The sequence below is a fragment of the Engraulis encrasicolus genome, chromosome 19, assembly GCF_034702125.1.
Source record: "Engraulis encrasicolus isolate BLACKSEA-1 chromosome 19, IST_EnEncr_1.0, whole genome shotgun sequence".
Taxonomy (NCBI): domain Eukaryota; kingdom Metazoa; phylum Chordata; class Actinopteri; order Clupeiformes; family Engraulidae; genus Engraulis; species Engraulis encrasicolus.
The window spans coordinates 45,099,758-45,111,815 of NC_085875.1; the positions used below are offsets into that span (position 1 = coordinate 45,099,758).

The window sequence follows — 12,058 nt, forward strand, 5'->3', positions numbered from 1 at the left end:
TCGTTAGGTAGAGTAGGGAGAGAGTGAGCAGAGTGGCAGAGAATTGAATGCAATTAAGGTTGTTACCAGGGAGAGAGAGTGCTCATGACACTTCCTATCTTTATGGGGACCTTCCATTCATATTAACCCTAACAATAGCTAAAGAATGCTAAACTGTGCAGAAACCAAAACAATCCCTAACCCTAACCTGTCAGCCTGCCAGAGAGGAAATGTTTTTACACTTTTACTTTTACTAGTAACAACAAAACTACACCAGTAAAAGGGGTCAAAACATGTGGGGTCCAGAATTTGGGCCCCACATGGAGCTATAGGGCCACACACACACACACACACACACACACACACGGCATATTCAACATGTACATTTTTCACCACTGGAAAAAAACACTCACCTGGTGTGTTGAGATCAGAAAGATGAGGGTGTAGACTATTGTGTTGAGCACACCCCCTCAATTGCTAACTCGCCCAGTGAGTAGATACCTGCATTAATTAAAACCGCTTGGATGTTATTAAGTTCTGGGAACGGTTAAAAAAAATGCAGCAATACATTGCATAAGCATTCATGCAGTTACACACACTGATTGAGGAAGAAAGTAAGTGACATTAGACTAAGTCAAGAGAAGTGTTGTGAAAATACAAGTGTGAACTGTATGACCAAACTGGGTTTGACATGAATGTACATGATCAATGATAGACACAATCGTTGCACTTTTCAAAAGATTGGCATTTTGAATTTGAAAACCATTTGAATATGGTGGTAAACTTCAAGGGTTTTTTTTTTTTTTTTTTTTTTAAACACCCCCCCCCAGCAAACAAACAAACAACATGTAAAATGTTATATTTGATGATGAAATAACTGGATTTTCCCCATTTTTCATTAACTTCTCATAGTTTTGAGAGCAACAGTTGATAAAAAAAAGATGTGAAACAGACCAATTAATATGTGTTACAGTATATTAGCAACAAGGGATGTGGTTCTGTTGACCTACCTCACTGATGGAGAAGAGAACTGACACAGACAGCTGATGGTCTCAGAGTGTTCCGAATTTCTTGTTTTTTTTTCCTCATCTCAAGAGCGGATCCCTCAGGCTTCTGAAAAACCGAAACTATAATTTCCAGGAAGTAATTCAGAGCGCTGATAAGTAGTTGACAACGCCCACAAAGCAAGTTACCAGAGCCTTACCCTATGTTGCCTGCAGTTACCTTGTGGTTGCTATTGGTAGAATGGGATGGGTATAATATTACATTGCAATACATTACACTTAGCAAATGCTTTTATCCAAAGTGACATACCGTTATTACAGGGTATTGGGTCCAGTCCCTGGAGCAGTGTGTGGTTATAGCTGTCCTGCTGAAGGGCACCTCAGCCATGGATTGAGATAGGGAGTGGAAGGGTGGGATTCGAACCTGTAACCTTCTGATCTGAAGCCCATCTCCTTAACCACGGCCACATGTCCACCGGCTAACATTGGATATTGAGGTGTATGTAAAGTCTTACATTTGATGCTTTCACATACAGCAGTTAAAGTGCAGCCATACCACTGGCATCTAAATATCCATTTATGGCTGAATGAATTACTTGCCTTTTACACCTAATGCCAATGACCTCAACTAATGGTGAGTAATGCAATAAACGGTACATTGCAAAGCAGACTTGTCAAGCCACACATGCAATATTACACACAGAAAACTGCTCCAGAGATAGGCTTACACTTTTTGTTGCGCCTTTTTGCCTTTGCACAATCATATTATATTACATACTATGTTAACAGATCGTGGTACAGGTGACTGCTTTGGATTAGGCCTACTCCCTTCTCCTGTCTGTAACACAGATGGTTGCTTTGGTGGATACTTGTCATCTTGCTGTGACACGGATGGTTGCATTAAGAGATACACGTCATCTTGTGACAAGCATGATTCACTTGGTGGATCCCTGTTATGTGATGGCAACAGCGTACACGGTGGATCCACCTTTGATAGAAATTGCTCCGTGCTCATCACGCCATGCTTATGTTTATAAGGCCCTGGGTGAGGCAAAAAAGGTGTGAGAAATTGGTGGGGTCTGAATGACAAGTTACATATTATTGTAAAGAAAGCTCCCGCACACTGTTCACATTTGCATGGTTTAATGCAACGTTTCGGTCTACTGACCTTCTTCAAGCAATTCAATTCGAATTTCAGGTTTGAATGGCTTGAAGAAGGTCAGTAGACCGAAACGTTGCATTAAACCATGCAAATGTGAACAGTGTGCGGGAGCTTTCTTTACTTTAACGTTTGTGACTTTGGGGTTCCACTCCTACGCACCTGACCAAGGAGGTGTGCAAGAATTCTCCACTTACTAAGTTACATATTATTAACACTCCTGCCATTCACCTCTACAATGATAGTCAGTGTTACTGTCGTCATTGCGGGCAGTGCGTTGATGTTCTTTTTTGACATAGGCAACCGCAAGCTCCTTTCTTATTCAGGTTTCCCACCTAATAGTATTTACTATTCTGACTCAGAGGTGGGACAAGTAGCTTTCCATTATCAGCCCTGTTTTGGAAAGGATGGAAGCCGAATAAGCTGGTGCTTGGGCAGTGTTGGGAGTATTAGTTACAAAAGTTAATTCCTGTAATGCATTACTTTTTGATGTAACTATGTAATGAAAGGCATTACAGAGGGAAAAAACTGTAATACACTAGTTACAAATGCAAGTTACTTCAGTTACAATAGATTTTGTAACTTGGATTATAATGGTGTTCAGTGTGGTGAGTCAAAAGAGGCTTTTCCTGAACCTGCTAGTCTGCATGCTGCCGAAACACCTCCTGTATTGGTGAAATAGTCATGACTCATGAGCTTGATTTACACTGTAAATGAAGAGATCCATATTAAGTTATTTGGTGAGAGTAACTAAAGTAATGCAAAAGTAGTGCAAGAGAGTCCTTGTGCACAAGCCCTAAGCAATGCAGGTGCAGGTGTGAGGCAGGAGAAGGTGAATCAATGAACAAAATTCAAGAGACACCGCACACTGCTTACTTGTAGAGCGTACACTGTAACAAATAGCTGTTTATTTACGGCAATTCTGCAACAGCATTCTACTGTTTTTCGAAAAAACAGACAACTACTGTGAAAATATTACTTTGAGTCACATATTGAGCATAAACAGTAAGTACTGCACAATAGCAGTATTCGCCGTTGTGGAAAAAACTAGAGATGCACCGGATCCTGATTTGTAGGATCCTGCCGGATACCAGATCCACTGAATAAGATCCTGCCGGATCCGGAACCGGATACCGGATCCTACAAAAGGGTCGAAACATATAGTCTACTCGCACACGTGGGCCCTTTTTATTACGTTGGCGCAAACTATTTTTTAGACTCATTGGCTTATTGCCACACTGCCTGCAATAGCCGCTTCCAAAGGGAGTTCACTCCATGCAGTGATTGGGGTTGTGAAAGACTGAAAAGCCTAGGCTAGACATGCACCAGACCCTGATTTTTAGGTAACATGCCGGATACCGGATCCACTGCTTAAGATCCTGCCGGACCCGGACCCTGTGAAAAACTCTATTATCCTGACGGATCCGGAACCGGAACCGGATCCGGTGCATCTCTAGAAAATAACAAGTTATTTTAGGCAGCACCATTGAAACCCATTCATCCTCCACTTGTCCATGATCACCATCAAACTTCAATACCACCTGAAGAACTGAAGTCATTCTGACTGGTTAAAGATTATCTGATACTATCAAGCATGATGAAACAATTTCTAAGGAAATGCAGCAAAGTGTGTGTAGCACATGCATTTTGATAGTGATGAAAGTGTGAATGGCTGAAACATTTTAAGAACTTGTAACACTCTTGCAACAAGCAGCCCCATCTAAACCAATCTGCTAATCAGTGCCTGGCCTCACCTGAGTAGGTCTGTTATGCCATTATTCAATTACGGGCGTCACCTGCCAAGGGCCTGATGACTCTGGTCACATGGTACTCTTGCACCTGTATATAAATCTGGACTATCAACACTTCAGTTGCTTGCCTGCCTGCTGGCTGGCCTGCATGGCACAGCATAGCACTTGTTTGCCTACAAGCTTGCCTACAAGCTTGCTTACATGCTTGCACACTTTCCTCTTTGTGAAAGCTTGCTGTATGTGGCATCATTTGTGGCATTGTTGCATATAATGTGCCTGCTGCAAATTAGGCATTGCTTTGAGAGCTAGCTTGTAGTGCTGCTTGTTTGCTGTGCTACTTGGTGCAAAATATTTTTTTAAATACTGACCAATGCTATATTTATCATTGGCTCATCAAGAGATGCAGTAAAAAAACCCACCTTGCACACTATCATTGTAACATAGCACTGCGTACGCTGAAATTTTATTCATGCCCACACTTTCAAAGGACCACTGCAAACCATTTTCTCAATACAGCATTGCGCCATAGTATCATGCTCAAGGCACTCCAGTCATGGTGAACGATGGGAGGGTGGGGTGGTAACATGGCCAGGGTACCACAGTTATGGAGAATGATGGGTGGGGTGGGAAGTTGCCATGGCCATATTCATGAATACAACTATGACCCAGTATTTGCCTGTCATCACACAGTACAATTCAACTTTTTAACTGAAATGTAATGTTATTTTTTTGTAGAGTACTGTTATTTAACAGTTCAATTGCTGCTGAAAAAATGTTATATACTGTGATACATTAAACAGCAATGAGCTGTATTTGATTTTTGGTGTGAAATAACAGTAGAATTACAGGTAAATATAATTGCCAGTAACTGCCGTTATTTTGCAGGGAAATTTTCTTAGAGTGTAGAGCGTAATGTAGAGCGAACCTGATGACGCATTGGGCGAAACGCGTTGTTCGCTCAGAGAAATAAAGTTAAGAAAAGTAAGCAGTGTACGGTGTCTCTTGAATTTTGTTCATTAATGCAAAAGTAGTGTAATACCTTACATTTCAAAAATAGTAATATTGTAGTGTAAGGGATTATTTTGAAAAGACAGTAACATGTAATCAGTAATGCTTTACTGTTTTTGAGTAACTTGCCCAAACTCTGTGCCTGGGTCCTATGGCAACCATTTGATTTGAGTCTATCTTGACAAAGTCCTTAGCAAACCAGTAGAGAAGTTGAAGTCCGTGTCTTGGTTTTGGTCGACAAATTCAAGGTTAATTCCAAAACAATCAAACTGACCTTTTGGGCATGAGTTATTGTTCTCTCTGGTAGGCCTACAGAGACAGATAACACAAATAATACAAACACAGCAATATACTGTATATCAGCTTTTTAACTTTATTAGTAGGCCTATTTGATATGACAGAGAGATTTACACAAGGCAGAATATGTCAGTGAATGTTGGTGCGTAAACTCAGGAATAGGAAAATGATTCAATTGATGATTGAATTAAAAATTTGCTGCAAGCTACAATGACTATGACTGCCAGAAGCAAAACTACAATGTAATGCAGTACCATCAGCTCCTGCTATCATCCTTGTGGATAACATCTTATCTGTCGTCACTTCACTTGATTCTTTCTGACATTCCCTGTTATCTGGCTGTGACACAGGTGACTGCTTTGGCGTAGTCCCCTGCAACACAGGTGCTTGCTTTGGTCGATCTCTGTTATCTGGCTGTGACACAGGTGACTGCTTTGGTGTAGTCCCCTGCAACACAGGTGCTTGCTTTGGTGGATCCCTGTTATGTGGCTGTGATGAGTGTGGGTGCATATGGAATGTGGGTGCATATGTGTTATAGCTGTGACAGTGATGACTGCATTGACAGCCTTTAGCCTTCAGCTACAATACTTCAAAGCTTTGGAATCAGCTTCGTCAGGACGTAAAACATGCCCCTACTGTTTTAAGACAAAGCTATTCTCTGATGCCTTCTCTTAGAGGTCAAAATGTTTTTGATATTTTTATGTATTTTTTCCTTATTTCTTGCTTTTATCTTCACTACTTTTTATTATATTTTCACCTGCCATGCCTTAGGCTTTTCTTTTTTTATTTAATTTCATTTTATATGTATCATTACGTACATATATGAATTGCATTTTTGTATAACATGCGCTATACAAATCAATGTGTCTTGCCTATAGCCTTGCCATGCCTTGCCTTACCTTGCCTTGACATGTACCTGTTACCTGACGGTTTTGGTGGATTCATTTCTGACAGAAAGTCCTCCAAAGTCATTCTACTTATAATCTTTACAAGACCTTGACTGATGCGGTAAGTTTCACTGGGTGAGAACTTTGACCATCCTAAATGGTGTGTTACATACACTCTATAAACATCCCAGCCATCCATGTCCACAATGATACGATCAGCATTGCTGCTCTTCTGGCTACCAATGTATTCTTCTGTGACGTAATCTGGGAATTGGTAAGCATTTCTTTTTTTAAGGTTTCCAACCTCATAGTAATCAGAATCCTCAGTGTCAGGAAGAAGAGCTTCGCCATTATCATCTGGCCTGTTTTGAAAGCGGTGGAAGCCAAATGCAGCAGTATTCGGGTGCTCTGTAGCAACCATTGGATTGGAGTCAAATTCAATGTATTCAGCAGCGAACCAATACAGAAGTCGAAGTCCGTGTCTTGGTTCTGGTTGGCCAAATTGGGAGCTCTGCAAGCGTCTCAACTCATTTACTGTTTCTATGGGGGGGTAAAAACAATAAGTGTTTTTTCTTTATATAAACTTATAAGAAGACACTATACAACACAGGGACCAAACCAAAAAGAGCCAGCATGACGACTGGATGCTCACCTGGCATGTTGAAGTCGAAAGAAGCAGACTGTGACACCCCTTCCTAAAATAACACATCAACAAACATAATTCTCACCAGTCTCAGTGTGAGATTTTCAAAAGTCGGCTACACATTACATCCTAACAGAGTGTGAATACTCTGTGTTCACTTTCATCAAGGCCTAATGTTTTTAAGGCAATGCGAATGCTGCAGCTGAACTTTGAAAAAGACAAAACAGGTTCTAGAATGGTGCCATGCCATGAATTGTTTTATAAGCAGACCTTTGTCCTGGCAATTTACAAAATATGTTGGCCACAGTATTCAGAAACTTGCACAACAGGTCGACCCTGCATTTATTGTACCTGCTGAAGGTTTTGATGTGGCTGGTAGCTGATGGAGGAAATGGAACAAAGGGGAAAAAACACAGCAAATATATTAAAAATAATAATTGTAGTGTGTAGCCTAATAACAAACAAGACAGGATTGTCAACATGTCCCTCTAAGAATGATAAATAGGCTACAACTGTTGACAAGCTTTGGGCCAAAACACGGTAGTCCAAAACGTGAAAACTTTAACGGAATTAAATATCGTTTTTAATTGGTATTTTCTAACATGTATAGTAGGCTTATATAGTCAGATTTGCTGAAATGTGCATATACATAATATTACACAAAGACTAATTCATCCATAATCTTACATAGAGACTAACTGGCTGCAAAACAGTGTCAATACAGTATCAACATTAAGATGGCAGACAAAAACATTTCATTAACGTTTTAACATTTTATGATCTTGGTTGACCTACCTTAGTGAAAAAGTAACGACACTGAGCATTGAGAGTGAAGAGTGTTCTGTTTCTTCCTTTTCCCATCTAACCTCTAGAGTACGACCAAGACAACGCCCACAACAGTCCACAGAGCCTCATTACACGTTCTCTGCAGTCACCCAGTGGTTGCTATTGGTAAAGTGAGCAGGTAAACTTGAATGTGCCCTTGTTGAGACACTCCTCCACCTGTGAATTATGTACAGTCAGGAGCAGTCTAGGAGAACTGTTGTGTTCAGTCTTTGGGTACAGTTCTACAATTAGGCTATGTAAAATCTTACATGTGCTGCTTTTACATAGAGTAACTTAATGCCTTATCACTGTCGTGTAAATATTCATTTACTTTTGTTTTTATTTATTTATTTATTTATACACAGTTTTGCACGTATTTGTGTCACATTAGTTCCACATAGTGGAAACTTCACACTACCTTTTTTTAAGTACCGAAAAGTACCACCAAAATATTCATATTGTGACAACACTATATCACACACACATACATCACACTCACAAAGCGGACAGCACTTGTCCACAAGACAAAGGGGGGGGAAAAACAGAAAAGGAAGGAGGGAAAAGAAGACAGACATAAATAATTCCTACCTACTTTACATAGTCAGAGGTTTACTCAATGTGAATTTACTGACTTGACTTTGTGTAGTTCTAATGCCACAAAATACATCAACTAATGGGTGGTAATAATGTAATAAACTGGAGGGTTCCCAAAATTTGGTGAAGATTCAGGGACGATTCCTTTTTGTGGTTTAATTTGAACTTGTGAAGTAAATGTTTAAGTATGTAAGTAAGTGTTTAACCCCTTAAGACACGGCTTTATAAATTAGCTGTTACCAGAATGCTGGTCCAAATTATTTAGTGTGTTTATAGCCATGGCTTGTAGTTAAAACAACAACAACAACAAACAAAACAAACAAGTAAAAAAACAATACAACATGTTTATGTACACTAACACAAGCAATATGAGAGCATACAGATGTCTCCAACATAAATACAGTCACAAAATATTGTACATTTTCCAACCAAAAAAAACATGACTATAAATGACTGAACACTCACCTGTTGAGCTCAGGGAGATTAAGATGTAGCCATTCTGTTGGTCACACCTCCTCGATTGCTAACTCATCCAGGGAGTACAGTAGATGCTTGCATTAATTAAATCGGCTGGAAGCTTCTATCATTAAGTGCTGGCTACCTATAAAAACAGCAATACATTGCATAAGAAGAGACACTGATTGAGGAAGGAAGTATACATGAAACTGTCAGAGGAATTGTTGTAAATATAAATGATGTATACTGACCAGTATACTGACCAGTCATGGGCTCAACATGAACGTACATGATCAGTGACAGACATAACGATTGCACTCTCTAGAAGACTGGCATGGTGAATTTAAAATCCCCTTGAATATGGCTGAATATAGGGGTACAAACAGGCCACTACCCCTAGAAGCTTCAGACAATTCATGTTTCAGCTTAGAAAATCAATATAGGCCCACTCTACTGTAAGCTGAACGTTTTGAACTGAGATGATGAAATAAACAGACTTTCCACACAGTGTTTTCAGTAGGCTGCCTTAAATGCACCTGCACACAGTTGTGAGATTACAACGCAGCAAAATAATGTAACAGTTGATCTGATGTGTCATTAGTGAGAAATGACATGGCTCTGTTGACCTACCTTATAGTGATGAAGAACTGGTACTGAGGGCTGATGGTGTGGATTGTTCAGTATGTTTTGCTTTTCCCATCCCATCACCGCCCCCAGGCTTCTGGAACATTCCAGGAAGTCATTCGGTGTGTTGTAAGTAGTTGACAACGCTCACACAACAACAGTCACTGAACCTTAGGGAAACAATAAGGATCACCGCACACTGATCATTTTGCTGATTTTTTATATGGTGAACAACGCGTTTCACTTTGCGCTTCGTTAGGTTCACCTTCTGTCACTGAACCTTAATCAATGTTCTCATTGGTACATTGATATGAGTGTCTGGCCATAGATGCTCCTGTCAGCTGGGAGGCTAGGCAGGGGCAGATGGAGAGCCCATGAAGACCTGAGGACACTTCAGGGCGCTCGCCTGGCAACCGTCTCTGGCGCTTGGCCTTAAGGGCATAGTGCTTTGAACATGTACCCACAACGGGGTGAAGATTCATGGACAGTCCTGTTTTTGAAGCAAATTTAAGTAGCTTAAGTAAAATGTTCCTTTTACGATTCCAGTTTGTAACAATTAAAGACTGGCCAACTGGTGGAACTCATTCTCGTCATTAATCGCATCACAGGGCATATGGCTCAGAGGGCAAACTGTCCTTTCACTATACTTTGCATATGCCATATTTGCAAAACGTACTCTTCAAATAATCAAAAGATCAGCTGGTAATAGTCAGGGGACAGCTGCTACACTGGAGATACTGAGTACATTTTTGTTTGATGGAGTGTTTACTGGCATTTCACAATCATAGGACAATAATGAAGACATAGACAGACAATAATGGGTCATGTCCCAACCCTGCTCCATCTCTCTCTCCCCACTCACTTCCTGTCATATTCTCCACGCAAAACCTTATGGAAAACAATTTGTATTCCTTTGTATACCATCAACCACGTCTCCAAATAATCAGACAATTTGACAAAATAAGTATTACAGAGTTTGGAATGATAACAATATACAATCTTAATAGTGTCATATTTTACTGAACCACTTACAGTTTTATGAAAATCACATCTGTGAAAAATCAAAACAATCAAACTGACTTTTTGGGCATTAGTGACTATTGTTCTCTCTGCTACAGAGACAGAGAGGTTAATAACACAAACACAGCTGTATCAGCTTTTTAACTTTAATGTATAAGTATTTGACAGGACATGGAGAGATTTACACAATGCAGGATGGGAAATCAATTCCATTGAGTAGTGAATTTAAAAATTGTTTCAAGCAACAATGACGATGACAGCTACAACCAAAACTACAAAATAATGCAGTTTTTCCACCAGCTGTCATTCCTGGGGATAACACCATTATCTATTGTCACCTCACATGTGTCTTTCTGACGTTCCCTGTTATCTGGCTGTGACACAGCTGACTGCTTTGGTGTAGTCACCTGCAACACAGGTGCTTGCTTTGGTGGATCCCTGTTATGTGGCTGTGACACAGATGAGTGTGGGGGTGCATATGTGTTACCCAGCTGTGACAGTGATGGCTGCATTGGCATGCCCCTGTTACCAGGCTGTAACACTGGAAAATGCTTTGGTTGATACATATTATATGATGTGAAACCAGTCGATGGCTTTGGTGGATTCATTTTTGACAGAAAGTCCTCCAAAGTCATTCTACTTATAATGCTTATGAGGCCCTGGCTGATGCGGTAAGTTTCACTGGATGAGAAATTTGATTGATCTGAATGGCTAGTTACATACACTTTATAAACATTACAGCCATCCATGTCCACAATGATGCGATCAGTATTGCTGCCATCCAGGAGGCCAGTGTAATCTTCTCTGACGTAGGCCGGGAATTGGTAAGCATTTGTCTCATTAAGGTTTCCAACCTCATAGAAATCCGAACTCTCAGTTTCAGGAAGAAGAGTGTCACCATTATGATCTGGCCTGTTGTGAAAGGGGTGGAAGCCAAACGCAGCAGTATTCGGATGCTCTGTAGCAACCATTACGTTGGAGTCAAATTCAATGAATTCATTTGCAAACCAAAACAGAAGGCGAAGTCCATGCCTTGGTTCTGGCTGACCAAATTGGGAGCGCTGCAGCTGACTCAACTCATTTAGTGTTCCTATGGGGGAAAAACAATACAGTGTTTTTTTCTTTATATAAACATGTATGGCACTGTAAAGCATAGGGAGCAAAACAAGATCTAGCATGATGACTGAACGCTCACCTTGCATGTTGAAGTCAAAAGAAGCAGACCGTGTCACCCCTCCCTAAAATAACACATCAACAAACACATAATTCTCACCCATCTCAGTTTGTTTTATTTTCATGTTACAGTTAGCCTGAGGTTTTCACAAGTAGTCTCCATTACATCCTAACAGAGTGTACATACAGTACTCTGTGTTAACTTTCATCAAGTAATGTTTTTAAGGCAATGAGCATGCAATGTTTTTGTACAGCAGTTGAACTTTGAAAAACACAGCAGGTTCTACAATGGTCCCATGCCATTAACTATATTATAAGCAGACCTTTGTATTTATATTGACCCTGCATTTATTGTAGGCTACCCGCTAAATGTTTTGATGTGGTTGGTAGCTGATGGAGAAAATGGAACAGAGGGGAAAAACACAACAAATATATTAAGATAATAATTGTAGTGTGTACCGGTATCCTAATAACTTAATCAAACACGAACTGTCATTCTAAGAATGATAAATACAACCAAACTATGGGCCAAAACAAGTTGTCCAAAACTTGAAAACATCCCTGTAACTAAACATTGTTTTGTATTGGTCTGACTTGTACTTTCTGAGATGTACAATAGACGTACATAAAAGTGTTAG

At 40.1% G+C, this 12,058-nt stretch overlaps 1 protein-coding gene and 1 long non-coding RNA gene across 2 annotated transcripts; both read right to left on the reverse strand.

The window, feature by feature from the left end:
• Positions 1 to 6,577: 6,577 nt before the first annotated feature.
• LOC134435511 (uncharacterized) lies at positions 6,578 to 7,701 on the reverse strand. The gene is made up of 3 exons (XR_010032014.1): positions 7,524 to 7,701; positions 7,080 to 7,107; positions 6,578 to 6,780 (listed from the first exon to the last, which is right to left on the reverse strand). It is a non-coding gene; the product is annotated as an uncharacterized LOC134435511 (long non-coding RNA).
• Positions 7,702 to 10,317: 2,616 nt separating this feature from the next.
• LOC134435510 (uncharacterized) lies at positions 10,318 to 11,602 on the reverse strand. The gene is made up of 2 exons (XM_063184532.1): positions 11,443 to 11,602; positions 10,318 to 11,337 (listed from the first exon to the last, which is right to left on the reverse strand). Exons 1-2 carry the CDS (start codon positions 11,447 to 11,449, stop codon positions 10,520 to 10,522), a joined length of 825 nt encoding a protein of 274 aa, XP_063040602.1. The 5' UTR covers positions 11,450 to 11,602; the 3' UTR covers positions 10,318 to 10,519.
• Between the last annotated feature and the right edge of the window lie 456 nt (positions 11,603 to 12,058).